The sequence below is a fragment of the Gambusia affinis genome, linkage group LG04 (genome assembly GCF_019740435.1).
Source record: "Gambusia affinis linkage group LG04, SWU_Gaff_1.0, whole genome shotgun sequence".
NCBI classification, from domain to species: domain Eukaryota; kingdom Metazoa; phylum Chordata; class Actinopteri; order Cyprinodontiformes; family Poeciliidae; genus Gambusia; species Gambusia affinis.
The window spans coordinates 31,749,664-31,777,541 of NC_057871.1; the positions used below are offsets into that span (position 1 = coordinate 31,749,664).

Genomic DNA, 27,878 nt, shown 5'->3' on the forward strand with positions numbered 1-27,878 from the left:
GGTGGATCATTTAAGGATCATCAGTTCCAACAATAATGAAATACATTTCATTATTGTTGGAACTGTAAAAGAGTTGTAGGTGTAGGTATACTTTAATTAGGACCTTGCCACACTGACTCACACTTCCTGTTCCTGCCTTGCTTCCTCCAGGAGTTCCTAGTTCAGTCGTTCAGTCGGAAGAGGAGAAACCGGGGGAAGCCGCTGTTCCACCACTTCACTACTGCAGTGGACACAGAAAACATCCGCTTCGTCTTTCACGCTGTCAAGGACACAATTCTTCAGGAGAACCTCAAAGACATCATGCTGCAATGACTTTCAGGTTTCTGTGACTGCAACTGTGAAACCTGCCACTATTCCAGGCATGAAAGACTTTGCTCTGACACTCTGATGAACCTATATGGACACTGACATGTGGAAGCAGAGTGTATCTAACTGATATTTGAACCTGTGCGTCCCAGCAGTTGTACATGTATGTTGACCACTGCTTTGAACTTCTGCAAATGTGCAACTGAGCTGAAAGGTGGGAAACACCAACTACACCTGCATTAGCACTGAGAGTTTCCTTCCCCTCATATACATAAGACTGATGACAGCGTTGTCACTAACAGCATGAGCTGGAACAGCATGAGCCAGATGGAAAAGGCCTCCACCTCCAGTACATGTGACCAGAGTGGAGGGTCTGGCCCCTGACTGGTCATATGCTGCGTTATGTAATAAAATTGCACAAGTGTTTCTGTCAGTGAACTTTAGCAGAGAGAAGAAGCGAGAGACCCTCTTGTGCTTCATATCTCCGTGTATTTTGCTCCCAACATCACACGAGGGAGAACAGCTGCAGAGAAGAAGTCTTATTCTTCTAATCTCCTCTCATCTCCTGCCTTCAGCAGTACAATGGACAGACTGTTTGTCCCGTCCTTTACCAGCACAAATGGTAGACAGGCTAATTAGAGAGTCATCTTCGATGAAAGAAATACACAACTTCTGAGTTATACTCCCCTTATGATTTGTCTCTGTCTTCTCTAAATACCCCACAAACACCCCAGACTTCATTCGGGGCAGGTTTGAAGTATTTACTAGATATATTTTGGGGGTTCTTTTCATTGTTTAGCTTTTCCTGTTTTTTAGGTAAATATGAAGGGAACAGTGGAAGATATCTAGGCTGAACTATAACTGACCTATTCCCCATGCTACTGCTTGAGATTTCTGACTTGTGTTGCAGTTTGAAAGACATAAACAGACTGAAACAGTATCTAGGAACCTGAGCAATTGCTAGACCTAAGAAAATCACTGTTTACGCATGTTTGGCAATACAGATTATTTTATACATGTAATACCCCCTTTACATTTATTGATGCTAATGATAAAGATGTGATAGAACACATAAACAAATCTTTTTTCACAGTGGTATAATCTCCCTCTAAAAAGTAAGCACAATTCAATTCAATTTTTCTTTTGGAATAACTATTTAAAATCAGAAAATTAGATCAACCAGACTTTATTGTCTTCAAGAGACTTTCTTGATTTAATACATCAGCGTATTGTCAGCTAAATGATTGAATTGGATCCCATGATATCCAATAATTTTACCAAGAAGAGGTGTATCTTTACAGACAAGAGAACTGGCCAAAACTCCACAGCTAACTTAAATGAATGAGGAAGATATATAAATAAATGATGTAACTTCCACACGATTCATCTCTTTTCATGCATTTTATACATCTTTACCAATGGTAGCAATAAAAGTAAAGGGCTATATTTTCTTATCCTTATGCTCAAAATGGCACTGCCCATTAGCTCAAGGAAATTAGATGGCAATTTTGAATACTGACGTTTTATTAGTGAGGTCATCCATAGAAAATCAAACAAAAAAACTGCATAAATTCCTAGTAAAAAAGCTCCAAAAATCTAAACTGATTCCTACCATTTTACAAATAAATTATTTTAGCTATTTAAATATTAGAGGCCCTTGCTTGCAAAATTTTATAGCACTGTGCATTAATATATTTTATGATGGAACCGAGGAAACAGGTGCTGCACTAAAACAGTCTGATTAAACTAATTGAATGTTGGAATCATCGCTCTGTTTTATGTCTGCATTATTGAAGAAAAACATTCAAATTCTAGGAAGCTGGTTTATGTAACAGAGACTTTAGCAGCTTCAGAAGCCAGTGTTGATGAAAATGGAGAATCTAAAAGTGACAAAGTTGATTCCAGCAGTACAACACAGCCTGCAAATGTAAATAAACATTTAACTCTTGTCAAATTTGAAGGGATGGAAAAAAGTTCTCACCCAAAATGCTTAGAACAACTGAAGGCTTGATGCTCTTTATTATGCGTCAGCAGTAATTCAAATAAATTATTCTCCAACAAGAACATTTAATCTTCTGCACCTTTAGTTGCATCAGTCATGAGGAGGGTGACATGAGAGCACAAAAAATGGCTTTTCAGGATGTAAAAATGCACTCAAAACCAAAATGTAAATAAATAAATGTGCTACCTTTGTAAATTTGCTAATTAAAGTGGAGACATTTTTTTGACATGACTGAGTCATCTTTTGGTATGGCGAGAATAAGGACATCAGCCGAATGCTTTTCTCACTCCCAGTGTTTCCTCTGTTTGGCCAAGAGGTGAATCAACATGTCACTCACTGCACCACAGTTAGTTGGTTTTCAAAGATTTTTTTAGGCATGTTATTTTTCCTTTTATACACTGAATACTGTAAATTTTTGACTGTATTAAGTCTCCAGTGATCTCCCATTTCTTTACATTTTCCTTCCAAGCGAAGGAGAATGTAGCAGCTCCAGCATCATTCTCAGTTCAGAGGAGGCATTTTCAGAGGAGCGATTATTGGTTCAGCCTCTTAAGTCTAAGAGACATAAAAATCCAGACAGAAAAAACTTGTCAAATTGAAAATAGCAACAAACCCATTTAAAATGATTTTTTAGGCATTTATCAAATTTTTTATGTTGAAAATATGCACAATAACTTGATGGAAAAAGAATATGCTTTTAGCACTATAGTACATTACTACAGCAGAGGAGTTTGCTGAATACCTAGCATACAGTGGACATTTAGCTGAAAGATGATCCATCTTGTGGGTTGCTGGGATTTTTGATTTTCAGGTATGACTGTAACTGGTATAAAGTTAACTAACCCTCCTTCTCTCACACTTGTTCTGTTTTTTCCTGAGTGAGTGTGTTTGTACTGGATGTCTGGGGGGAAAACGTCAAAATGAAGTAAAACAATTTTAAAAAAGCAAGCAGAAAAAGGAAAATCAGAAGATTCCTTCAATGTTTATGTTTCTATATTTAGTTTTTTTCTGATCCTTTCCTTTGTGCTCTGTGGTGAAATAAACTGCCTTTTGCTGACTGGCTGTTTCTTTATTTTGTCAGTGTAGAGGTCAAGACCCTGAAGTTGGAAAACTGATGACTAGAATGGGAAAAAGAAACTTTCCTTTGTGGATGCTTTTCTCATTTCCAGGGGTGGATGGAATCAGCATCTATATTAACACAGGGAGCTTTCATGCAAATCCAAAAAGCTCCTGATAAGTAATGTCAGACCAACTGTAGGCCTCATTCTACATAATGTAATACAATGCTCATCAGCCACAGCTATCAGGCCACTGGGCAGAAGAGCAGAACTGGAGTCGGGCAATATCTGAGTTACCCAGCAGTCTGACCTTTCCTTTGGCTGTTAATCAGACTGGTTTTGCACCATTACAGTCTGTCTCAGGAGACAGAAAGGGGGTTCAGAAACAGCCAGACCACAACTTTTTCTGTTGTTTTATAAATCACCCATCAGTTTGGATTTATTTATACAGGAAGTGAGCCGAATGTAAATGAAGGTCAATAAAATACATGCACATTGGACAAACTCATGAGAAACTGAGATCTCTGGCAGCAGAAAGAAAGCAGAAGGAAAATCAGGACCCAATGAATGGCACAGACTGGGGGAGGGATGGACAAAGGGAGGAATAGGGAACACAAGAAGAAGTAAAAGGAGGGAGGGGGGACGTTATGTTTCCTCTGAGCCCACTTCCTGTCTCAATCCCAAAATGGTGCAACTGTAAGAGCAACATCTCTGGGCCTGTTTCTCCTCCCAACCACACACCCACACCCACGCACCCCCCCCCCCCCCCCACACACACACACACACATCAAAGAAATTTGAAGAAGCCTCTTTCCTACAGAGGGGGGAAAAAAGGCAGAAAACATCCTCAGCAGAATTACAAGAAAGCTGTAGTTTAAAGAAGTTGAATGCAGGACATTTTGTCCTCGTGTTTCACTCCAACATGGGGACAATATGTCTTTTTCTATGTGTTCAAAATCTGTGGTTAACATCTAAACAACTGCACAGAAATGGATCCAACATGTTCATCCCAAACTAACATCAACTTTTTGCTAAATATCATATCTGGCAATAGTACTTATACTGCGTGAACTTTTTCAGATTTTCACTTTTGAAATGTTGCAAACTCAAAAACCTTTTTGTTTTACTAAAAATTGATGCGGTAGAGCAGAAGTTGGTTGCAGCTCCTCCAGAGTTAGCACTGAGATTATAATATATTAGGCCAGCACAAAGTGGTGAGAGATTGTCAGTGGGAAACAAAATGGCATATAGTTTTAAGAACCTTTTATAAATATAAATTTAAAAAGTGTGATGTGTGTGTACATGTTTTTGTACCCCCATTATTCTGATAGCCCTAAAAGAAACAGCATTCCAACTGCTCTCAGTAGTCTCTCAGTTAGAGTCCACCTTACTGTCCCTGTTCTCCAGAGGCCTAGTGGACATTACTGAATGGAGGGAACAACAGTGTTAATCAGACAAGAGACCTGCAGAAGCTCAAGAGCTGTGACGACTCTTCGATTCTTCACAAGCCATGAAAGGAGACACTCCACACATGGGGAAAAGGACTCTGCTCAGAATTGGACAAAAAATCAAATTCTGAGCCAGGAACCTGAACACACCCTTTTCTCTGTGGTGGTCACATCATGCTGTGGGATGCTTCTATTAAGCAGGGACAGGGAATCTAATCTGTGTTGATAGGAAAATGGACAGAGTTAAATACAGGTTGATGTTGAAAGCCCTATTGCCCTCCCACTTCATGATGGGCTTTGTGTTAACGTATCAAGAACTGTACATCTATATTTATTACAGCTCAGAACCGCTTTGGTTTTCTAGAGTTTGAAAGATATAAGAAAAGAAATACGATTTTCTTCAGTCGACTTTCCCTTTAGGTATATGAACCAGTGCCAGTTTTTAAATTGTCTTCATTCTAGAAGAATATTATTGTCTGTAAAGAGAGACAATCCTTCACTTATAATTGACTTGTGATTATATTACATTCCCTTTGCCACAAAGAAGATTCTGGGTGGGTTAAAATATGGAGCTAGAGTTTTAGTGCAGAAACAACATGGGAGAAGGGAAGGAACTAACAACTGAAAAAAATAAAAATAAAAACCACTGCAACTAGCTGTTCCATGGCGCTCAGACCAGGGAATCCCATAGATACAAACTTTAATTGTAAAATGGTCATTGCCTAGCATCAACTATGTCCTGCTGAAACACCGCAAAGCAGAAGTTAAGAAAAATTAAACAACTTTGGATCATTAGACTTTCTTCCCAAGATACCTTGACAACCACTTGTAATAATAGCTCAACCAAAGATCACTAAGATTCATTCATTACTCATGACTATTTGGACATCCTTCGGCTGTTTAGTGAATCTACTGAACCCAGTATGTACTGGGTATATAACTCAATTTGCAAAAAATGGCATAGAAGTTGTAGGGAATGACTACTCTCAGTTTGCTGTGAAGATTCATCAGCCTTAGTGCAAACATGATGATGGTTTAAATATTCCAGGCATTAGAGTTTGTACACACTGTCATGATGTTTCAGAGCTTTTAGTTGTTTTTAGATGGCAGTCTGCTTTATTCTCTCAGACTAGCCATTAGCCACAGCCTTCAGGACCAGCCAGTCTGAAGGCACTTGACCTTCAGTCCCTAACTCCAGTCCTCAATGGCTACTACCATGCAGTATTTTGAATAATTCCTGCCTCCAGATAGCAAAATAATAAATGGCTTGATACCAGGCATCTGCAGGGCTGATAAATTCCTTCAGTTGGTTCAAATGTTTTCAAGAGAGGACACATCTAAACGTTGCAGGACAGTAGCTCTAGACTGGGCCTGGGCACCTCTGCAATGGATCATGTCAAACTCCAATCACCTCCAAATGGTTCTACATTTTTCTCCACTCCATCACAGCTGGCCCAACTACTTCCTCTGCATGTCTTCTAGTTCTGCAGAGGCTTGCCAATGAACAAGGAAGCAAGTAAAATATGCAGGGTTCTGGGCCTGGAGGACTGACTTTGGACATCACCGTTCTAGGTGAAGACCCCAGGAAACTAAATGACCAACGTGATTTTAATGCTGCTACAGGATAAACTGAAATCCTCTTCAAAATTAGCTAACATTAGCTAATTTTGAAGAGGATTTCAGCAGACAATTGCCTTCTGGTTTTAGTTTTGTGTTGTTTTCCCCTTTTAGATACTCAGCCAGCTTGTATGGAGAACACAGTGCTGCACAACAGTAGATGCACATAGGTACCATGTTTTTGTTTTTACAAACCCTGTGCCTGGGTCAGCAACCAGGCACACCCTTACAAAAAAATTCCATAAAAATCACATGTGATCACATGTGGTTCACACAAATTTTACATGTGAATGATGTGAATCACATGTGAAAGCACATGAATACGTGTGATTTTGGAACGTTTCGTGGTAAAATCACATGTGAATCACACATTTCCACATGTGATCACATGTGATCACATGAAAATCACATGTGAAAACATGTGATTTTTTGTGTGATTTTCACATGTGAAAATCACATGTGATCACGTGCAAATGTGTGAATCACATGTGGAAATGTGTGATTCACATGTGATTTTACCACGAAACGTTCCACAATGACACGTATTCATGTGCTTTCACATGTGGTTCACATCATTCACATGTAAAATTTGTGTGAACCACATGTGATCACATGTGATTTTCATGGGATTTTTTTGTAAGGGCAGGGTTTGTAAAACTAAAAGATTACTATTTTTATTTTGATTCCTTTCAGTTTGAGTTCCAAGAACAACTGCTTACAGCACAGATAATAGGGTTTTTCATCTGCTGTTTGTGTTCTGTATTATTTACATTATTGCATTGACATTTAACATTTTAGGAAGATCTGTTAAAAGGTTTGACATGGACAGATTTGCCAGTTCATTGGTTTTTCTTTCCTGCCTGCATGTGTGCATGTGCGTGTGTGTGTGTGTGTGGGCGTGTGTGTGTGTGTGTGTGTGCACTGCTGTTTGGTCTTATGACTCTGGTTAGGCTGATGTTCCCCTGAGGCTGATTTGATTGGACCTACAGCTGAACTCTGATATTTAATAATGAGCAGAGCACACCAATGACACACAAGGACAGGCCAAACCACTGAATCATCTAGCAAACTATCAACAACTAGTGGCTCATTAGATGGTAATTTGGCCCTGACACATCGCTGCTCCCTGGTGTGCGGCATCATTAAGCTTTTGTTTAAGTTCAGCCTGACAGTGAAATAAACTCAAGATAGCTTGGATATGGTTTAACAAAATTAAACCAAGCAAACATACTCTACAGCAGGGGTCACCAACACGGTGCCACCAGGCACCCTGTCACCCGAGGGGACTTTGTCAGTCACCCGCGGAGCAAGTTCTTAAAATTAGCCATTGTCATTAGGGAGCACAGCCAAAGAAATTGTTGAATTTAATGTTTTTTACATTTAATTAATAACATTTGTTTATACTAAGAGATTTTTTTAAAAGTAAATTATAAAAAAATGTTTAAAATAAGTTGCTTTATGCATAAAACTCTTTTCTATGATTAAAGTTCAGAACTGCGAAGACGCCTGCAGGATATTATCGGAGGGCAGCAGCGGCAGCAGCGGCGGCAGCGGCTACAGCTGTACGGCTGTACATACTCTGCCTACTTTCAGATTTTTCTTGAAGTAAAAAAAGAAAATTTGTTATTATCAAACCCTCTTTACAATTAACAAAATTATGGAGAAAAAAAAAAGATCTTATGTGTCAAAACATCTTGTATGTAGTGCAAGTCTGAGTCTGTGGGGGTCAAAGGTCACGCCAAAGGTCAAATCTTATTGGTCAGTCTGCTTTTGTTTATTTGGCAGCTTGGTGCTTTTTCTGTAAGCTAAAAATGAAAGAGCAGAGTTTGAACCTCCCGCAGTTGTAAAAGCGGTTTGGATCCCGGCGGAGCTTTTTACAGTGTGCTGTTCTGGCGGGTCACCGGTTTAGGAGCTTCTTTGATGTTTCCTGAACTGGAGAGCTGATGGGTCACCTGTTAGCTGACATCTGCTGCTCTTCCTGAGCGTCCCGCTAAGACTGTGGATTAAACAATTTAATCTAGTCGAAACGTTCCCCAAATAAGCAAACATTGTTGCTTCACCTTCTCCTCCTTTGGATGTCTGACACCACCTGAACCTGGGTATCAACATCCTCCTCTTCCCGTGGATCTACCGGGTCGGCTTCGCTTTCATGTCTTTATTATTTAGCATCGTTTGTGTTAAAAGAAACAAAAAAGCGAAAATAAAAGGGTGCTGCGTTAGTGGTTTAGGTTTGTGTGGCTTTTGTGCAATGCGCACATGATGCGCATTGGAGAGGTGGTTGTGCTATTGCAGGTCAGGTTGTTTGTTACTATGCAATAGCCAGCCCCGCCCTCTCCTCACAAATCCTCGGGCTGACTACTGACCAGTTCTCTGTCTAACAGGTCCGGAAAATCTCTAAGACCTGGGTCTTACCCTGAACAAGATCTATAAGAGATAATCTATTTAAACTGGTGGCGAAAGGAACTCGTCTAGCTCTAACTACCTTCTATCCAGAAGTTATGACCCTTTTCAGTTAAGAAACAATCAACGGAGTAGCCGTCACAGCTGCCTAGCTTCAATAACCACTTCTGTTAACGGTAGTTTCCTTCCTGTTGTAACTGCACTTGTTAACGGCTAGATATTATTTAGTGACTAGGATTTAAGTCCCAGGGTCATTATTTACACTCACCAAAGGAAAGTCTGAAGCCACCACATTACTAGAATCATGTATACTGGTTTTACTATAAATAGAAGAACTGTGATTCAAATGACTCAATTAATTTCAATGTCCACAACCTAATTAGAATTTTAAAATATACGTATTTATTAAGCAAGCTTTAGCAGGGAAAATGACAGGCATACAGAATTTACTTGAGATTACCATACAAAGAAAATCAATAAAATTTAGATCAATTTAACTTTAGCCTACACTGTCATCTATCTATTAGATAAGGCTTTGGGGTGCGGCACAAATCATACCCATCGATGGAATTAGATCTCGGCAACGGAAGTCCTTGGTCAGAATCCTTCTCCGTGAAAAATGACCCCACTTTGGAACTGAAACAAAATGAACTGTCTGTTATATCCAACCGAACAGCTCTTGGTCGATCCTGTGACTTTTGTTCAGATCCCCAAGTCCGTTGCGATGCAGGTTGAGATCATTGGGTCGAGCTCAGAGTTTTGAAATCTAATGAAGAACCAAGGCGGTGGGTTGATGGATCCCGTCTTATTAGTCCGGAGTGAGGTGAGTCTCGCTTTCCTTGGTTCCATCGGCGTAGTCCTCTGCCGGTCTTCTTGCCGCTCTTGTGTTAAGCCTCAGCTCCGGGGACGAAGAACATCGTATCACCTCGGTCTCGTGGTTTTATACTTTTCTCCCTATCTATGGGAGTGTACCTGTTGAAGGTTGCACAATAACATTCCTATGGCATTTGTAACTTGGGTCACAATGACCCGTTTGCGAGATAATGTGCTTGTGACACTTGTGACTGTGGAAACTTTCCGAGATGTGCAGCTGCCTGCTGCTGCTGCACACCTACCCCACCCTTACATCCTGACCACATCCTGTCAGCCCGAAAGCTGCTAAAGTCGCACTCACACCCAACCTCTGATTCTGTACTAAATTTATAATGTTATGATACCCATAATTTATTAGTTGCTCTTATTGTAATCTTAATGTGAGTTATTACAAATGTTTTCTGTAAAGAAACCAAGAATAATCCATGATTCTTATTATTTAATATCAAAGTTACAGTTACTTGTTTTACTTGTAAGAGTACCCACTAATGCAAGTGTAAGTGTAAGTATTATTACAAGTAAACCAATATTAATATAAGTATTTTACTTTGAATCTTATCCAATTACTCACAATGTTCAGATTTCTTTCTTTAAAACTTTCATGCTAAGTAATAGTCTGAACTATTTTTAAAAATCTGCAGGCTGGAAACTTACTTCCTCTTTTTTCAGGAAACCTGCTCTTCCTGTTTTATGACTTTCTCTGTCTTGACTATGATTTCTTATGATTAGATAGAAAAAAGTAGAATTAAACCAAAGTTTGCAAGAGACAAAACAACACACACAACCAGATTGATTTTATTGACATTTAAGTCTAATGTTGGATCTAGATTTTACTTGAGTAATTAATTTTAAAGATAACTTTATTTATTTTTACTGTTAAACTAAAATCTCCAGCATGGGGAAGTGGGAAGATCTCGGATTTTTTTGACAAGGTGCAGTGATAGCTTTGTACCTTCTGATTTGTCTGACTTTTTTTTTTCGACATCTGCTGGTGTCAGCCAAAAGGTGACCCGTCAGCTTTTTAGTTCGTGAAACCACAAAAAACCTAATAAACCGGCGACCCGCCAGAACCACGCACACTGTAAAAAGCTCAGGTGGGATCTTAGAACAATGACAGGTTCAAGCTCCACTCATCATTTTTAGCTTACAGAAAAAGCAAACTGACCAAGATTTAGGCTTTCGCTGCCCTTTGACCCCCACAAACTCACACTGATGTGCGCTACATACAAGGTGTTTTGGCACCAAAGAATTTTTTCTTCTCTCCGCAATTTTGTTAATAGTAAAGAGTTGGATAATAAAAAATACAATAATTTTCTTTTCTTTATTTTATTTAAAGGAAAATCTCACAGTGCGTCCAGCTGAACAGCTGCAACAATCCATACTCTCAGTCACTTGTTGTTATGTTCCGGGGCTCTCTGGTTTTCTTGGTGGGGTTTTCCTGTGCGCCTTTTCCACTTCTTATCACCCAGGTTCTGGTTGGAGTGAGGTGGCGTCATCATCATCATCCTCAGCTGTCATCGATTACGCTCTGGATCCGCTGACTAGATCCTGGCTGTTTTCCTGGTTTCAGTACCTCCCTCGTGACGCCGTGTAAGTGTGCGGCAAACTAACAGTGTTGTAGAGGACCGCACTGGGTTAACGCGGTGAATTTCAAACTGTCCAACGCGTGCTTCGACACACTCCAGGTCGCTTCAGGTTGTTGCAACCATCAATTTATTCCACTTTGACAGCCATACTTCAGACTTTACAAGTACTGACACATACTGACCAGGCTAAACCATACAATGGCGCCAACAATAAGCGACATTATTGTTGGCGCATTATTTCTGTTGACAGCACGGTCAACAGAAATTACGACTACCACCGGCACACCCGCTTCCTCATACATGCTAAATCAGCGCGCCAGTATGGCTCCCATTCATACCTTAGTGACAGTCACGCCCACCTTGACACACCCACCACCCAATTGTCAAAGCCGTGTGCTCCTGCCACATCAGTAATTGCTTATTTAAATCATATGGCTCTTACACTGTGGAAAGTACCCACTGGTTGCCTGAGTTCCCAGACTCGCCTCCCCGCTGTTTACAAGTAGGCCTATCTCCTGGATCCCACGGCTGGCGGCCGTACCACTCCTTTGTGTCTCTGTTGCACCCGAGCCTATCTGTCCGTTCCCCGCCGCACTCCTCCTTTGTTCCTGGACCCACTAAGAGACCGAGACCCCGGACATACTCACTTACCCTCCACGATTCAGATCCAACCACCACAAGTAAGAGCAACCTGTTTTTTCCCTGAGAACTTTCCATCTTCCCACGATCTCTGAACTCACCACCCTGCTCTTCCCCCTCAGTGAACCATTGCTGCCCGTTACCGTTGATTCCCTGGACCAGACCACCTTGACACATTCTGATAATTGTGTGACCTTTAATAAATCACTTAAACTGATTTCATCTCTCCTGTCTTGTGTTCTGCATCTGGGCTAGAATACTTGAACCCATCATGACACTTGTGGGGAATTTAGAATCACACAGAAAAGCTCCAAAAGGGAATCAAACTTAAAACTCTGAACTAAGAACTTCTGATCACATAACATCAATTAACCATATTGCCATGGTAAATCATTACTGATAACTATTGTGAGTAGTCCCGATCAGGCAGCATGTAATCATATATGTATTATTATTATAAAGGCTGAGCCAAGAAAATTTATATCTGTATCAAACAAGTAGTCCTTCGAGTTACTGTGTACGTGTGAAGTAGCTCCCAGTCTAAAAAAGGTTAGTGACCCCTGGTCAGCAGGATGTTTTCAGGGACATACTGCATATTGTGAATGAAGGAAAACAAAGAAATATGAAAGTAAAGATTTTATTTTTATATTTTAATTTAAGTATGTACACTGTAAAATGTAAAAGTAAAGTGTACTCAAAAAGAAAAGTGACCTGAACTCATTCCAGCTTACTCTGTTGACTATACTAACTTAAACTTAGCAAAGACAACTTTCTACTGAGGCAAGTAATCAAACTCATCAGCAGCAAGTAACCCGAACTTGGAGTTATGAGTGAGCAAAACGCATCTGCATAACCAGCAAAAAACTCGGCATCATTTGGCAGCTCTCGTTGAACGCACATGCGCATTGGACACTGACGAGTGACGACGTGTTTGAAAGAAGCGCCAAACTGTCAACAATACAGCGGTTGCTGCAGCTAAGTTTTGTCACGGTAAGTCCCACTGTTTTTTAGCAAACTTATATTCGTTATCTCGGCCGTATAATTCATCCGTAAGTCCAGGTTTTGAGGTTAACTTTATGTGTAATGATTTAGCGATGCCTGGGACTAACGTTAGTCGAAAATATCATGTTTATTTAGTGGCAACAAGATGGAGCAGCAGTGGAAAAAAGCTGTCCGGGGCGCAAAACAAAAAAAGGAAAAGGGATAAGGATAAAGATGTTGGCGGGTTAAAAAAGCCGCTGTACTGTTATAGAAGGCTTATGATGAATAGACTGCCATAGGTGGGGCAGCTGTTAACTGTAGGAGAAGCTGCCATGATGAAGAAGTGTAGGGTCACCAGATTTGGGTTTCTGAAAAGGAGGACACTTCTTTTTTTTTGGGGGGGGGGGGTAGAATCGGCGGACACACATGCGCCAACGGGGGGTGGAGATGGGGGAGAAGGGGGGTGGGGGGTGGGGGTGTAGAACCAGCGGTGTACATGTGTGTACATGTGCTACCGATTTCTTTGCCATACAAAGAAACCTGGAATGGAGTAGTGGAACGGAGTGGCAATGTAATCACAATGCACTGTAAGCTATGTAATGTGTTTTGAGGCAGTTGACCAAAATCCCTAACGATTTTTAAATTCCCCCCGGACATTTTTCTAGATCTGAAAAGTAGGACATGTCCGGGAAAAAGAGGACGTCTGGTCACCCTAAAGAAGTGTTATGTTGATATGTAATTGTGGTGTTGCTTCTATTGTTGTTAGGACTGCGAAGACCCAGACGTGTCTCACACCCCCATTGGGATCCTGACCATCATTCCTGAGGACAGGCAGGCCTCCACTGACTCACTGCACCTCCAGTCTTCAAGTACTGCCATCATTTTGGAAGAAAGTCTTGTCATGAATGATCTTGGAAATCTTCCACATGCCATGTGCTTGCTCTTTGGACTTATTTATACTCTGAATTTGGAGTACCCTCAACAACTGAAGTACACTTTTGACTTCATCCAAAGGGTGCTTCTGTCACTTGGACATAAATCCCTAAAACCAAAAATACAATCACTCAAAAATCTTCTGATGCAATGAGTGAATGTGATGTGACATTATGGATCAACGTTGATACCTTTACCCTTATTGGAAAAGTGATTTTTATTTCTTGTTTGATTCTTTTTTTGTTGGAGAGAGCATCATTGCATTTGCAGACTACTAAATGGTTTTATGTTAATGAGGAGAAACATTACTTCACTTCACTACTTCATTATTTACTTTATCAATGTTATGATAAATGTTGGGCTCTAGTATTGAGAATTGAGTTTTTGTTTCACACCAGTCAACAAAGACATTTAAGCAGGGATTCTCAAAGTTTTAAAGACTGAGGGCCATTTGAAGGATTCAATATTAGATTGAAGGCTACCCTAGAAAAAAAGTCATGTCATTTTTTTCCCTAAAAAAGTCTATGGAAAACTTTGTTTCCAGGTTAGTGTGTATGTAACCACACTTGAGAACCTTGTATTTAAGGTAAACTTGTTTAATTATTAAACATTTTTTTCCATTCAAACTGTTGTCTGTTGGCTCTTCGTTCCAATAACTTAACACTTTTGGTTCATCTTACTTGAACATATCAAGGCAATTGGTTTCCTGATATTTTGCAAGTAATGTGAACTCTTAAACGTGTAAGTATAACTTATTTTTATGAGTACTGCTTAATTGACATAACTCACAATTTGAAGTAGTCATAATTGACATTTTATAGTCAACTTTACTAATAATTTTGAGTTAACGGCACTCAAGTTTACTGCCATTGCATGAGTTGTCTGAATGAATATTTTACAGTTAACCCAATTAATGATTTTGAGTTAACGGCACTCAGGTTTACTGCCTTTATCTGAGTGGTCTAAACATTATTTATAGCAATAACACCTTAAAATGAATTAGCTACTTTACTTGAAGATTTTGAGGCAATCGGTTTCCTAACTTTTTCTAAGTAAAGTGAACTTATTACTTTTTACAGTGTATATATACATAACGGCGTATATCCCATCTCATTATTGGGCTGAACCATAAACAGAAAAATCTATGATTCACCTTTACAAAAATTTAAGGTTCTAAATAAAAAAGCTTTAATGAGTGACTCATCTTAATAAAATTCCTTATAAACATTGATTTATTGAAATGGCTCTCAATACAAGTTATAGGCTATTTAAATTGTAACTTGAGTTGCTTTATTTTTAAGCCTTTGTTAGTTTTGCCATGTCCTGGGTGATGGAGAACCAACGGGTAGATAGAAATCAATATCTGGGGGGAATCATGTAACATTTAAAGCACCATGGTTTATATAGAAAAATCTTCAGATTTTTTTTTTCTTTTTTTTTTGTGGTTTTAAAGGCTCTTCATTGAAGACTGTAAGAAATAAAGGCATAACTCTTTTTTTTCTATCAGGCCCTCCCTCCCATTTCAAACTTTTTTAATGAACTAAAAGTTAAACAGCTAAATATGAATGAAATGTTTGCTGCTTTTGACAAAAAAGCTTAAGTCTATGAAAGCAGTGTAGCAGTTTTGCTAATAAGGTAGCTTATTATGATTCAACCAAAGTAATGAAATAACAAACTGCAGTCTGATTTTTATTGTTAATGTGTTTCTTCCTATTGAGCAGTGAAACTAGATAAAAAATATTACATGACTTTTGGTATTTACTTACTGGACAGTTTTATATTTATGCTGCAGAGCCACAGCTAACTAGTTCCTCAATGGCTCTCATGAGCCTGTGCCATTCAAATGTTTCTTCAATGATTTCTTTGCAGGGGTGGGGGGAGAATTCTAGACTTTGCCATGTCCTGGCAAAAAAAAATAAAAAATATATATGTAATATTATTATATTACATGTGTATAATAATAATACATGTATTATAATGTACATAAATAATACATAAATAATGTATTATTTATGTATTAATACATACTAAGACATTATCATTAATACTTGTATTATTTGGTGGTGTGTGTGTATATATATATATATATATATATATATATATATATATATATATATATATAAATCTTATATATATAATATAAGATTTATTTGTCATTGTCATCAACAGATTACAACGAGATTGAGACTGTGCTTGACTCAAGTTAAAGTGCAGGTTATATAAACATACACAACACACAATATAAATATACATACATAAAAAGATAAAGAAACAAACAGTACAAAAGGAGAAATAAATAGATATCAGAAGATGGTTGCAGCGCTGGAGGTATATATATATAATGCATTAATAATAACAATAATAATAATAATAACAATAATAATAATAATAATAATAATAATAATAATAATAATAATAATAATAATAATAATAATCTATTATAAATCATTTATATTTCAGTGGTTGACTTCCAATTTATCACAAGAAGGTTGAAAAAGATTTGTGTTGGACAAATAACGCCTTCTGCAGGTCCAATAAAGTAATACATAAAGTTTAAGGTGAAACCTTTAGTTGTGGTCTTTCAAATCTAAGGAAGGATTATTATTTTCCCATGTTTGCTACAAAAGAAAAGCTTATCAGTGGAAAAAGCCAGAGGGTTCATCATAGCAATACCAAAAAACAAGGATATTATTTGAACATGTGAAAAAAGTCAAATGACAGAAATGACAGAAAGAAAAACAAAATTAAACCAAGCAAACATGCACCAAAATTTGATTTGGAATCCTCCTAGCTGCATCTCAGGTCTAATCAACCTGGGAGTTCCTAAAGTGAAACATATGAAAGATCTTGCAGAAGTTCTTCCTGAGTTCAATCAGTTAGCTGCAGTGATTTTCAAAAATCAGAAAGCTTCAAACAACTAAAAGCAAGCTGTAAAAAACATACAGCAAATTATTATCAAATAGAAAAGTCCAGACTTTCACTATCCTAAAAGGGGACATACTTTGACTTTTTTTTCTCGCTTATCATAACTTATCCAATACTTGTCTTCAGCTACTGCTGAATGGCTGGGCTGAAGCCATTCAGCATTCCATTCAAGCATTGGATGTCAGAACGGAATGCATATTACCTATATCAAATTGTAGGTAATTTGATGCACGACCAAATTTTCTCCAACAACCCATCAAGCAGCATGGCTCATTGCGCTTTTCTTTTGAAAATTGACACGCAAAACGAAGCAGTTATGTGTCCCAGGTAATGCAAGGCATCATTTGTTGTCAGTTTTCAGCAAGACAACACAAGCGTCGAAGCGGGCTTAATCTGACACGCCCCCTTTTTACTTGATACACACCTCGAACCCTAGATTCTGATGTCCCGTCTCTAGTGCTCGCTAATGTTAGCATTAGGTAAAGTGTATGAACTAGGCTTGTATAATATTTGCTTGTGTTTATGTTGAATTCTTTATCCAGCGCACTTTTATCGAGTTGCATTAAGCGTTGCAAAATACCAAATGTATCTAGAGGAAATATGTGTTAAAATCTGTTATGTAATGCCTTCGTCTGTGTATTAGATGGTGCATTGAACCTAAAGCCTTTGGAGAGGTGGCAGCCCATGGAGAGGCTGCCACCTTATTGTGGTGGAGGGTTTTGAGTGTCCCAGTGATCAGCTATGCTGTCTGGGGCTTTATACCCCTTGTAGGGTCACCCAAGGCAGACAGGTCCTAGGTGAGGAACCAGAAAAAGCACAGCCTGAAGACCCCTTATGATGAGAAATAACGTTGGATTTGGTATTCCCTCACCCAGACGATGGTCACCGGGGCCCCACCCTGGAGCCAAGCCTCGAGGTGGGGCACGTTGGCAAGCGCCTGGTGGCCATGTCTCCCGAAGAGGAGACATGGGTACCCCATCCCATGGGCTCACCACCTATGGGAGAGGCCAAAAGGGTCGGGTGCAGTGTGGGATGGGTGGTGACCAAGGGAGGATATCCCCAGGGGGCCCTGGCGATCCGATCCTCGGTTGCAGATGCTGGCTCTTGAGATGTGGAATGTCACTTCTCTGGTGGGGAGTCTGAGTTAGTGTGTGAGATTGAGAGGTTCCGGCAAGGTTCCATTGTCCAAGGTTTCAAGGTTCCATTGTCGAGGCGGCTTATCGGAGCTGTGGCCGCAAGATTGTCTGTGCTTGTTACGGCGGCAACCCTGTTGGTGGACACCTTCAGTGAGGGATGTTGTCAGGCTGAAGAAGGAGTCCTATCAGGCCTTTTTGGCCTGTGGCATCACGGAAGCAGATGATGGGTACCAGCAGTTCAAGTGGCATCCGGCTCGGGTGGTTGCTGAGGTAAAACCTTGGGCATGGAAGGAATTTGGAGAGGCCATGGAGAAAGACTTCCACACGGCTTTGAGGTAATTCTGGTCCACTATCAGGTGCCTCAGTAGGGGGAAGCAGTTCAGCACCAACACTGTTTATAATGGGGATAGTGGGCTGCAGACCTTGACTCGGGACATTGTGGGCTGGTGTGGGATTGAGGAGGTCTTCGAAGTACTCTACCCAACATGCCTTCCATTGAGAAAGCTAAGCCTGGGGACTCTGGGTCAGGGGTGAATAAGATTCACCCGGAGCCTGGTCCGCATTGCCGGCAGTAAGTCAGTTTTGTTTCTGGTGAGGGTTGAACTCCATCAGGGCTGCCCTTTGTCACCAATTCTGTTCATTAGTTTCATGGATAGAATTTGTAGATGCAGCCAAGGTGCTGAGGGGATCCGTTTTGGTGGCTTTAGGGTTGCATCTCTGCTTTTTGCGGATGATGTGGTCCTATTGGTTTCATCAGGTCATTATCTACAGCTCTTGCTGGAGCAGTTCGCAGCCGAGTGTGAAGCGGCCGGGATGAGTATCAGTGCTTCCAAATCCAAGTCTTGAACCTGGAAAAGGTAGAGTGCCTTCTCTGGGTCGGTGTGTTTGATCCTTATCTCATAGGGTCGAGGGGTGGGGGGCAGGAAAGGGTGTGTCCTGCCCCAAGTGGAGGAGTTTAAGTAAGTATCTCGTGGGTGAAATGGGTTCCCTTAGAGATAGGGTGAGAAGTTTGGGAGGGACTCAGAGAGAGTGGCTGCTCCTTCCAGTTGAGAGGAGCCGGTTGAGGTGCCTTGTGCATCTGCTTAGGATGCCTCCTGGATGCCTCTCTGGTGAAGTGTTCCGGGAACGTCCCACCGGGAGGAGGCCCCAGACATGCTGAAGGGACTATATTTCTTGGCTGGCCTGGGAAGGCCTTGGGATTCCTCCAGAGGAGCTGGAACAAGTGGTTGGGGAGAGAGAAGCTGGGGCTCCCTTCTTAGGCTGCCAGCCCCATGACCCAGTCCCAGACAAACAGAAGAGATGGATGGAAGGATCTATGGAGCTAAAGTGGGAAAGCACACCTGACCGCTGCACTAGTGTGTCGTTAGTGTGTCCTGACTATCCTTCAAGATGGTCAGGACATTTGCTCACCATCTTTGTGACACCTTGCTTTTGTAAACTCCTTCCAACCTCTATGAGGTTTAGGAAGAATGAAATTAAAAGGGATCAACAATAAACATTTACTGCTAGGTACAGGCTAACAGTTGGCATAGAATGAGGAGACAGTGACAAACAGACAAAGGCCACAAAGGGGAGGGTCGATGGCAGTGGTGCTTAGTGTGCGTGTGCGCGGGTGGGTGGATGGGGGTGTGTGTGAGAGAGTGGTGGAGGGGTGTGCGCACATGTGACCACAATTAAAGTATAACACAATTAAAGCATGAAAAACAATAAGTGATAATCAGTATGAAGAATAATATAGTTTGTCACCTTTTCTAGAGAAGTTTAGATTTAGAATCTTGTATTTACCTAACGTTTTGCTCACCAAGCCATTTGTGCATCCGTGCGTGTCCCTGCCTAAGAGTAAACACATACCTCTAAAGAAAACCTACAGTTTAACTGTTTTATTGCATTATTTATGGTGACACGATTAGTCAGTGCTGACTATGAGTTTGTGATTTCCTTTATCCGTTCCGAAAACTGTCATTTAAATTTTAAACTCTTATAGATTTTTTTCTGTAACACTTGCTAGTGTGATACATTTAAGTAAATCTTCCTCATTTGTACATGTACTTCTTAAGATGATGTGACTGGCTTACGTTAGGTTACTCAAATTTAACTTTTAGTTTTCTGCAGTTAAAGTGAAAAACAACCTCTAATAGCAATCCCCTTCCAGAATTTGGCCTCACATCATTTAATCCTCTACAGTGAATGCTTTCGTTCAGTCTTTTTCTTGCTGTTGAAACAACACTGATCTTCCCAGTGCTTCATGCTTTCTTCAAAATAATAAAGGTTGGTTTAAATACATTTGAAACTCAGATTTTTTTTTTCTGTAACACTTATGATACATGTCAGTAAACGTTCCTCATCTGTAAATTTATTTCTAAAGAATATCTGACGGGGACTAAGAAAACCGACAAACGCATCTACTTAAAACCACACGTTAACGGTGTATGCTATCCTATCTATCAGTACTTAGTGCTTATTTAAAAACTCAACTAGCTTGCCAAACGAGAGCTGGTGCATATTTCTCAAGATACTGAAAACACAAACAGGACAAGACTTTCTTGTCCTCACCTGAGTAGCCTAGGTGAGGATACTCATATGTATCTTTCAGCTTTCCCTAAAGTTGAAAGTTTTTTACATTGCACAACCATGCTTCAAGAGTTGCTCCAACATGGGAAATTGTTTTTTACCTTTAAAATTATCCACTACTTTTGTCTCTGACTTATATGCTTTATGTTCCTTGTCCCTAATGATGCTTTCCCTCCATCCATTATCTTACACATTTAAGTGTGTTCACTAACATAAAACAGTGCATCTGTAGTTGTTGAACGTTGAATTACTAAAGCTTATAAATGATCAGTGTGAAGCATATGAACATTATCTACTCATGTAATGTGATAGGCAGCACAGCGTATGATTCTGTTCTTTTCTCTGCTTGTGAAAACACAAAATAATGTGTTTAATAAACATGACTTTAAAACATTTACTTTGTAATTTAGTGCCTTGAAATGGGACCTGTTTCTTTATAAACTCTCTTTCTAAATCTCCACCTTCATAAAGTCAACTCGACATGGCTTCTCTACTAACCCTTTAAAACATTTTTACCAGCATTTCACAGAGAAGTAGCACATTTAATGAGCTCAGTAATGTGTAGTTCCACCAGGTGCTTGCTAGTCTGAAAGGAGCTGAGTGGGGGTGCAGTGGCGGAGAGCTGTTCTGAGAGGTGGGAAGCTCTGCAGCTCAGAAATTGCAGGAGGAGCAGTGCATTGAAGGCTGGGTTAGGTCCACCCAGGCATTTTGAACAGCTGAATGATTGCCAAGGATATTAAAATAGTTCTCAAAATGCATTAAAAAAAATCAAGGCAACACTCCAGGTATGCTTTTGATGAGGGAATAATATAACATAATGCAGAAAAGTCAATTTTACATAATACTGCCCCTTTAAATGAGATCCGTCTTTGACAGGGTTACAGTGTTCTGCCTTTTTTCAGCTCTATCCTGTCCCAATGACAAAACAAAAAGTTTTAAGACAAAATATTGGATCTTAGGTTGGTGCATGAACCTTGAAAATGATGCATCTCTCAGGTACTGTGTTGTGCTTTATGAACATTAGATTTTATTTACTGGTCCCAAAACACATAGCTATACAGGTCTTGCAATAGGTGGAGGCACTGTAGAAGTCCTAGACATGATCTGACCTCTTTTGTCCTCCACTAGTCTTAATGTTCTCTTTGGTTAGCAAGCTTCTATGAAGCCTGAAAGGAGCAGGCTTCATAAGGCAGTCTGTCTGGAAAATTAGAATTGGTCTAAAACTTTTACGCAGAATAGTATGCCATTTTCTGTCTGATGATTTCTTCTCTCTAATATTACTTGATTTAGAAACAGAAAACGTAATGAAACTGAAACTAGTTAATTTATCCTTTGGAACACCCAAAGCATTGCTTTAATTCGCGCAATTCCAAAAAGTACAAAAGTTTTATTTTTTCATCATTTGTGCTGGTAAAGAAACAGAAACAACAAGCTTGCATCCAGCAGTTATAATAAAAAAACAAAACAACAAAAAAGCATTTTTCTGGCATGTTTAAGTGCAGATTTTTACTTAGAAGTGGTGATCCAACCAACAGCAGATCCAAAACCATCCACTCAGGCATGTAGCTTTATGTTTCTACATTCATTAAAGGCTAAATGACCAGAACTTCTCATTCTTGTCTGAATTACATCTGTGGTGCTGTCTGAAACCATGATGCTCCAAGTTCTGCTTTAGGGAGGGAGTCAGTGTAGCTACCATCAACAAAAAATGTAGTCAGATACACAAACACAAAGTAAAAAACAACCAACGGTGGAGACATTGAGCAGCAACAAGAGTGCAATGTTTACCTGCTCAAATGAAGTATCTGTTTTCTGATATGCAAATATTTTCTTTTTTTATGTTGTTTCCAGTATGTAAGGTGTGTCCAGATTCAAGAACTCACAGTGCTCACACAAAGTTTGTCTGGTGACAGTTTCTGAATTTCATTCAAATCTACTTTTCGCTCTAAAAATATTTCTTTTAAAATAATTTTTGGACACCCTGAGCAGGTTTTCTTGCGACTTACAATAAGTTTAATACAAAAGTGAAACTTTTTATTAGCAACATTGGTGAAAATATTATTTTGCAATTTGAGATATGTTTTGGGCACCAAAGCTTAAAACTATTTGTACTGTCAAATGTTTCCAATTTTAGCCTGGAGGTATTTTTTTGGTAAAACACCTTTTCACAGAGACATAGTACCCTCCACATGTAGTGCTACTCTTACTGAAGATGTGAAAAAAACCTGATAATAAAATCCTATTTTACTGCAGTAATCACACAAAGGTTTAAAAACTCTTGAAAAATGTAGCTCAGAACATTCAATCAGAAGGAAAAAAAAAAAGACCTCAAAAAAATGAAGTAAAATAATTGAAAATAAAACCATCCATCCATCCATTTTCTGGTCACCCTTGTCCCTTATGGGGTTGGGAGGGTTGCTGGTATCTATCTCCAGCTGCGTTCTGGGCGAGAGGCGGGGTCACCCTGGACAGGTTGCCAGTCTGTCGCAGTGAAAATAAAACCACAAGTCTACATTTAGAAATAAGGTCTTCCCAAGCAACATTCTAATTAATGTTTATCAGAGAAAATGAACATTAATTCGATTTTCTGAAAGAAGACAAGAACCCCCCACCCCCGAGCACTGACCAATTGATAAATGTTAAAAAAAGTAATAAAAAAATCCCATTGAACTTTCCTTAAAAAAAATAAAAAATAAAAAACCAGCAAAACTCCAAAGAAAACAGCCATCCGATTGGCCTGCTGACCTAAACCCTATTAAATACTAATTATTTTTTTCTTTTTTTTAGAACAAAGTTGATTTAGTTGGATTTAATGTGGACCTCCAAAACCAGCTAGAAATGTAAAAATTACAGAACCAAATGGAAAATAAAAACAAACAAATTAAGTAAATAATTTATGGTGCTAGCCGTAACATATCTAAGAATTTCCACATTTATTTATATGGAATTTGTCTATATAAATGGATTGACTTAAGACAATAATTGTTGTTAATTGGCGCATCTAAATAGAATTAAAATTAATAAATACTTCAATAGCTGGTCAGATTGAGGTGGTGCTGTTGATAGAACTGTGGCCTTGCAGCAAGAAGGTCCTAGGTTCAAGTCCCGTGTATGGCGTTTGCATGTTATCCTTGTGCATGTGTGCGTTCTCTGGATACTCCGTTTTCCTTCTACTCTCTAATTTAGAGGGTAATTAGTCTCTCTAAATTCTCCATGTGAGTATGTGGTTGTTTGTCCTCTCTGTGTTGCCCTGTGATGGATTGGCGACCTGTCTAGTGTAACCCGCATCTCGTCGGCTGACCGCTGGAGGTTGGCACCAGCCCCACCAGCGACCTTGTGACACCATTCTGTTCAAACGTGTGACATAATGGACAGCTGATCAGAGTGCCCAACAACTTTTAAATAAATATATTTCCCTGCTGAACAGAGGCCTATTTTTAGTATCCATTCTTCAAAATGACAAAGACAGGAGAACCTGGTCATTCATGTAAGGCAGTTATATTAATCTCCACACGTCTGAATAGATTTAGTAAAAGAGTCATTCATTTTAAAGGTCCACTATTATGCTTGGATAGACTCAGGCTAGGATAGGTCTATGGACTATACACAACATGCTCTTTACATTTAATATACAAAATTATTCTCAGATATTAAGATTTCACCCCATCAGTTTGCCTGTTTTGAGCTCATTTAGGAATGCACTGTTGTAGGGTTACATCATGCTTATGCAAATAAGCTGCCCAAGTTCTCTCAACTCACTGTTTCCATTAGCAGACATGTGAAAATGGCTGAAGACAAAGGCACAGTGGTACAACCATATATTTTTGACTCCAAATCAGACCCAGAAGCAGAAGTGAAGCCTCATGAACAACCAGCCACCCACAACCACTGAAGGATTAAAAGTGGCGGATTTGACGCACATTTACATAGTTATTAATTCAAACTTTGAAGATTCTGCTGTGCTTTGGGGCAATGTGCTATGATGTGAAGTTGAGCAAATGACATCAGCACACTAATTCAGCACAAAGATCGTTTTTGTGTCCGCAAATGCATTAGCAGACAAATGCTAAAATATATATTAGCGAGGTTAGAGGACAAGCATTTCTTTCAAGATGTCAAAACTATGTCCAGGAGTCTGAGATGTTTTCACAAATACCTCATCTTGTCAAAGTAGTTACAATCCCAGTTTACTGGAATTGTACTGACAAATGATGTTCATACCAAACAACACTACAAAACACACAAGATACCATTATTTACTTACATCGCCATCATCTGCAGATTTGAGTTTAAGAGGAGGAGCAGAACCTTCCTTCATTCCCAGTCTTTGGTAAATTCTGTCATGTTCTGTTGATAGTTTTCAAAGGATTCCTTACTAATCTGATCTGTATAAATTACAGTTGTCTTTTGCAACATCACATGGACATTGCAAGCAAAAATAAAATGAAGCCATGCAACTCTGTTCTATGTGACTGGGAGAAAATGCATGAACGCATGCTCTGTATCGCACCTGACAGCAAAACATTTTCTTTTTCCAGTAGCCACTGCAGCGGTAACTTGGTAAAAATCGAAGCGCACGTTACCCGGTTAGTGCACTACTTGTTACGCGGCATATGTGTAACATCTTGTAATAAAGTGGGTGGAGCTCCACTCCACAGGTCAGGGTGCTAGACTTGGCCTTTGGTTGCCAGGTAAGAAATTGTGATGAAACAATTTACATTTCACAAGTAAGATGGATATATTACCGTTTATATCTTATGAATAGAATATTACTATACTGTATTTATGTCCACCAGCAAAATGCCAGCTAATATTAGCTCTGGTGCTTGGTGTAATACTAGAATTCAGTCGCCACAATGAAGGCTAATATATGACAGGTCGTGTGCTATGTAAGATGCTCATCATACATCAATATCAAAATATTCTATTCCGAATCTATTATGTTTACCCCAATAAGAATATTTAAATATGCTGAACCATGTATCAATCCAATTTAAAAACACTAAAAAAATAAATTTCCTTGAAAATGTAGCTATGAAAGCTGTTTGAATAAGGTTTACAGTAAAAAAAATCTTGAAAACCTGTTTAGTATTTAGAGTTTCTGATACTTCATTTTCCGTGTCAAACATACTTTTTTTTTAACTTTATTTCAAAAAAATAACACTAACATACATAGAGGATCTACCTATTTATCTAGATCAATAGATCTGTGGATGCTTTCAAAATATAAATGTAAGCCAAAGTGTTCAATGTTTTGAGAACAAAAGACATGAAATCCTGCTTTCAGAGCATGATAGTGAACTTTTAAAGCTTTTTACCAGGCCTTGATAATAATGGTATTCCTATTTATTTAGTGTTTTAGTTCTCAGAAGCATTTTTTCTCTTAAAAAGGGTGTTTAAAAAAATCATTTACAGCCTTTGTAAAGAAAATGTCTAATAAAACCCATTAAAAATACTTTATAAAACTCCCAAAGCCATATAAAAACTTTTTCACAGCACTGTAACCTCCCCCTGAAACAGGGTAGGCTTTACAAAAGCAATAATAGGAAACTGTAAAAGGCTCTTTTTCTTTCTGTGCATAAAACATGGAGGGCTGAGTCATGTGAAAGCTATTTGGCTTTGGGTGGCAGATAGTAAGGGTGAAAGAGTCTCTCATGGGTGCAGATTTGCAGAGCGGCATGCGTGTGCATCAGTAACCGTGGAAACCGGGAGGTGAAGTAGCCAACAAAGCCTTCTGGAAGTTCCCCAAGGGTGTCCTGGACCTCTGGTGGCAGCTCATGGTAGTGATGTTTCTGTGACATTTTGAAAACAAAACACAATCCTAAGATGAGAGTGTGGATGTGTAACTGTCCTCTGTAAGTATGTGGGGACCGGGCAGACCTTGTTCCTCATGGCTCGGAGTAGATCTCTCACCGAGTTTCCTTTGTACGTCCTGAACCGCCTCAAATCTGGAGCAAAAATTAGAGCAACAACTCATAACTCTTTTTTTCTACTAAAGGGAGCAGCTTTCATTTTAGCACACAGCGCTTTCATGAATATTCACAACCCTTAAAGGAGTGGTGTTCTGTGTTTCTCAGGCATATAGAGCCATTTTATAGCACCATCAAGTAACTATGTTACCTTTAGTTGTTGTAAAAATGCTACATATATCAAATATGACTTTACAGAAATTAGATTTTGTAATTTAATAGCTTGAAATTGGACCTCTGCCTCTTTAAAAACTCTTGCTTTTTCTGAAGAGCAGCTGCACCCTGAAGGTAGCGCTTCATCCACCCAGGCCTGTTGCACTGCTGAATGGCTGCCATGGAGATTAAAGGATTTCTTAAACATGCCTAAAAGAATCAAGGCAACACTCCAGGTATGTTTTTGATGAGGAAATAACATTATAACATTACATAAAGCTAAAAACAAATCAATTTTACATAATACTGCTACTTTAAAAAGTTTTTCCCCAATTTTGTTAGATTATAACCACAAACTTCAATAGATTTTAAGTGACAAATACAAAGTAGCATAAAATTGTAAATGGTTTTCAGAAAGAACCCGGCCTGGGTTTTGAAAACTGCACAGGGGATTGTGGGAACTCCACTCCCACAAGGGGTTTCAGTATAAGTAGGCTAGATGTATCGTTGTGGATCCCACCCCCACCAGACTTCCAACCATCCCACCCTTTCTACTGCCTCCTCCTAGACAGTGGTACTGGGACATAAAAACACACAGCACCAGACAGGAAGACTGCTTCTTCCCCAGCAGTGTTTAGTATTAATACTAAAACACAGCAGGACTCCCCCATCAGCCACACACACCATGACTTTCTGTACATATTTATGCTACACACCTGCACATACTAGTGTAGTACATTAACCTTGGTGTTTTATAGTTTGTTTATTTGTAACATATGTGCTTCTTGAGATGCAGAGTTGACTAAAAAGATCTTATATGTGAACACAGGAGGACAATAAAGGAATCCTGAAAGCATGGAGAACAATTAATATCAATCAATATCAATAAAATACAATTAAGTTTAATGAGTGCATTCTCTAGTGGTACAACTGTACTAAATACAACTGGTGCATTGAAGTAGCAGCGATGCAGTCTGCCTAATATACAGGGGTAGCTGATTCCACAGTTGAGGAGTAACAACTGGGAAGCATCAGTTAATCCCAAAAAACACATGGATGTTTAAGGGTAATATTCCAGGTGTATGAAGACTTTTGTGTGGTACTGCACCTGTCTGCAGAGGGACAGAGATGTGCATCCTCCAGTTGGTTCGGACCACTGCTCTGCCTGCAGTCTCCAGTCTGACCACAATCGGACTCTCTGCTGGCTCCTTCTCTATGCGGTCGCTGACGTCCTTTCAACAGCAAACACAGGACAAACCTGAGCGTAAAGGAAGCAGACAT

At 39.4% G+C, this 27,878-nt stretch overlaps 2 protein-coding genes across 5 annotated transcripts in view; one reads left to right on the forward strand and one right to left on the reverse strand.

The window, feature by feature from the left end:
- gna12a (guanine nucleotide binding protein (G protein) alpha 12a) overlaps positions 1–3,365 on the forward strand; it is a 56,439-nt gene extending 53,074 nt beyond the window's left edge. The window contains exon 6 of the mRNA XM_044114713.1: positions 151–3,365. Coding sequence (XP_043970648.1) covers positions 151–312 — 162 coding nt within the window. The 3' untranslated portion in view covers positions 313–3,365. The remainder of the gene's footprint in view (positions 1–150) is intronic.
- A 12,891-nt stretch (positions 3,366–16,256) lies between these two features.
- ern2 (endoplasmic reticulum to nucleus signaling 2) overlaps positions 16,257–27,878 on the reverse strand; it is a 46,585-nt gene continuing 34,963 nt past the window's right edge. For 2 of the 4 annotated variants that reach the window (XM_044114714.1, XM_044114715.1), the window contains exons 23-25: positions 27,706–27,829; positions 26,356–26,423; positions 16,257–26,267 (exon numbers count right to left, since the gene is read on the reverse strand). In XM_044114714.1, the coding sequence (XP_043970649.1) occupies positions 26,085–26,267; positions 26,356–26,423; positions 27,706–27,829 (375 nt within the window). In that variant the 3' untranslated portion in view covers positions 16,257–26,084. Of the gene's footprint in view, positions 26,268–26,355; positions 26,424–27,705; positions 27,856–27,878 lie in introns of those variants that run through there. The other 2 variants (XM_044114716.1, XR_006370438.1) reach the window with 2 other exon arrangements.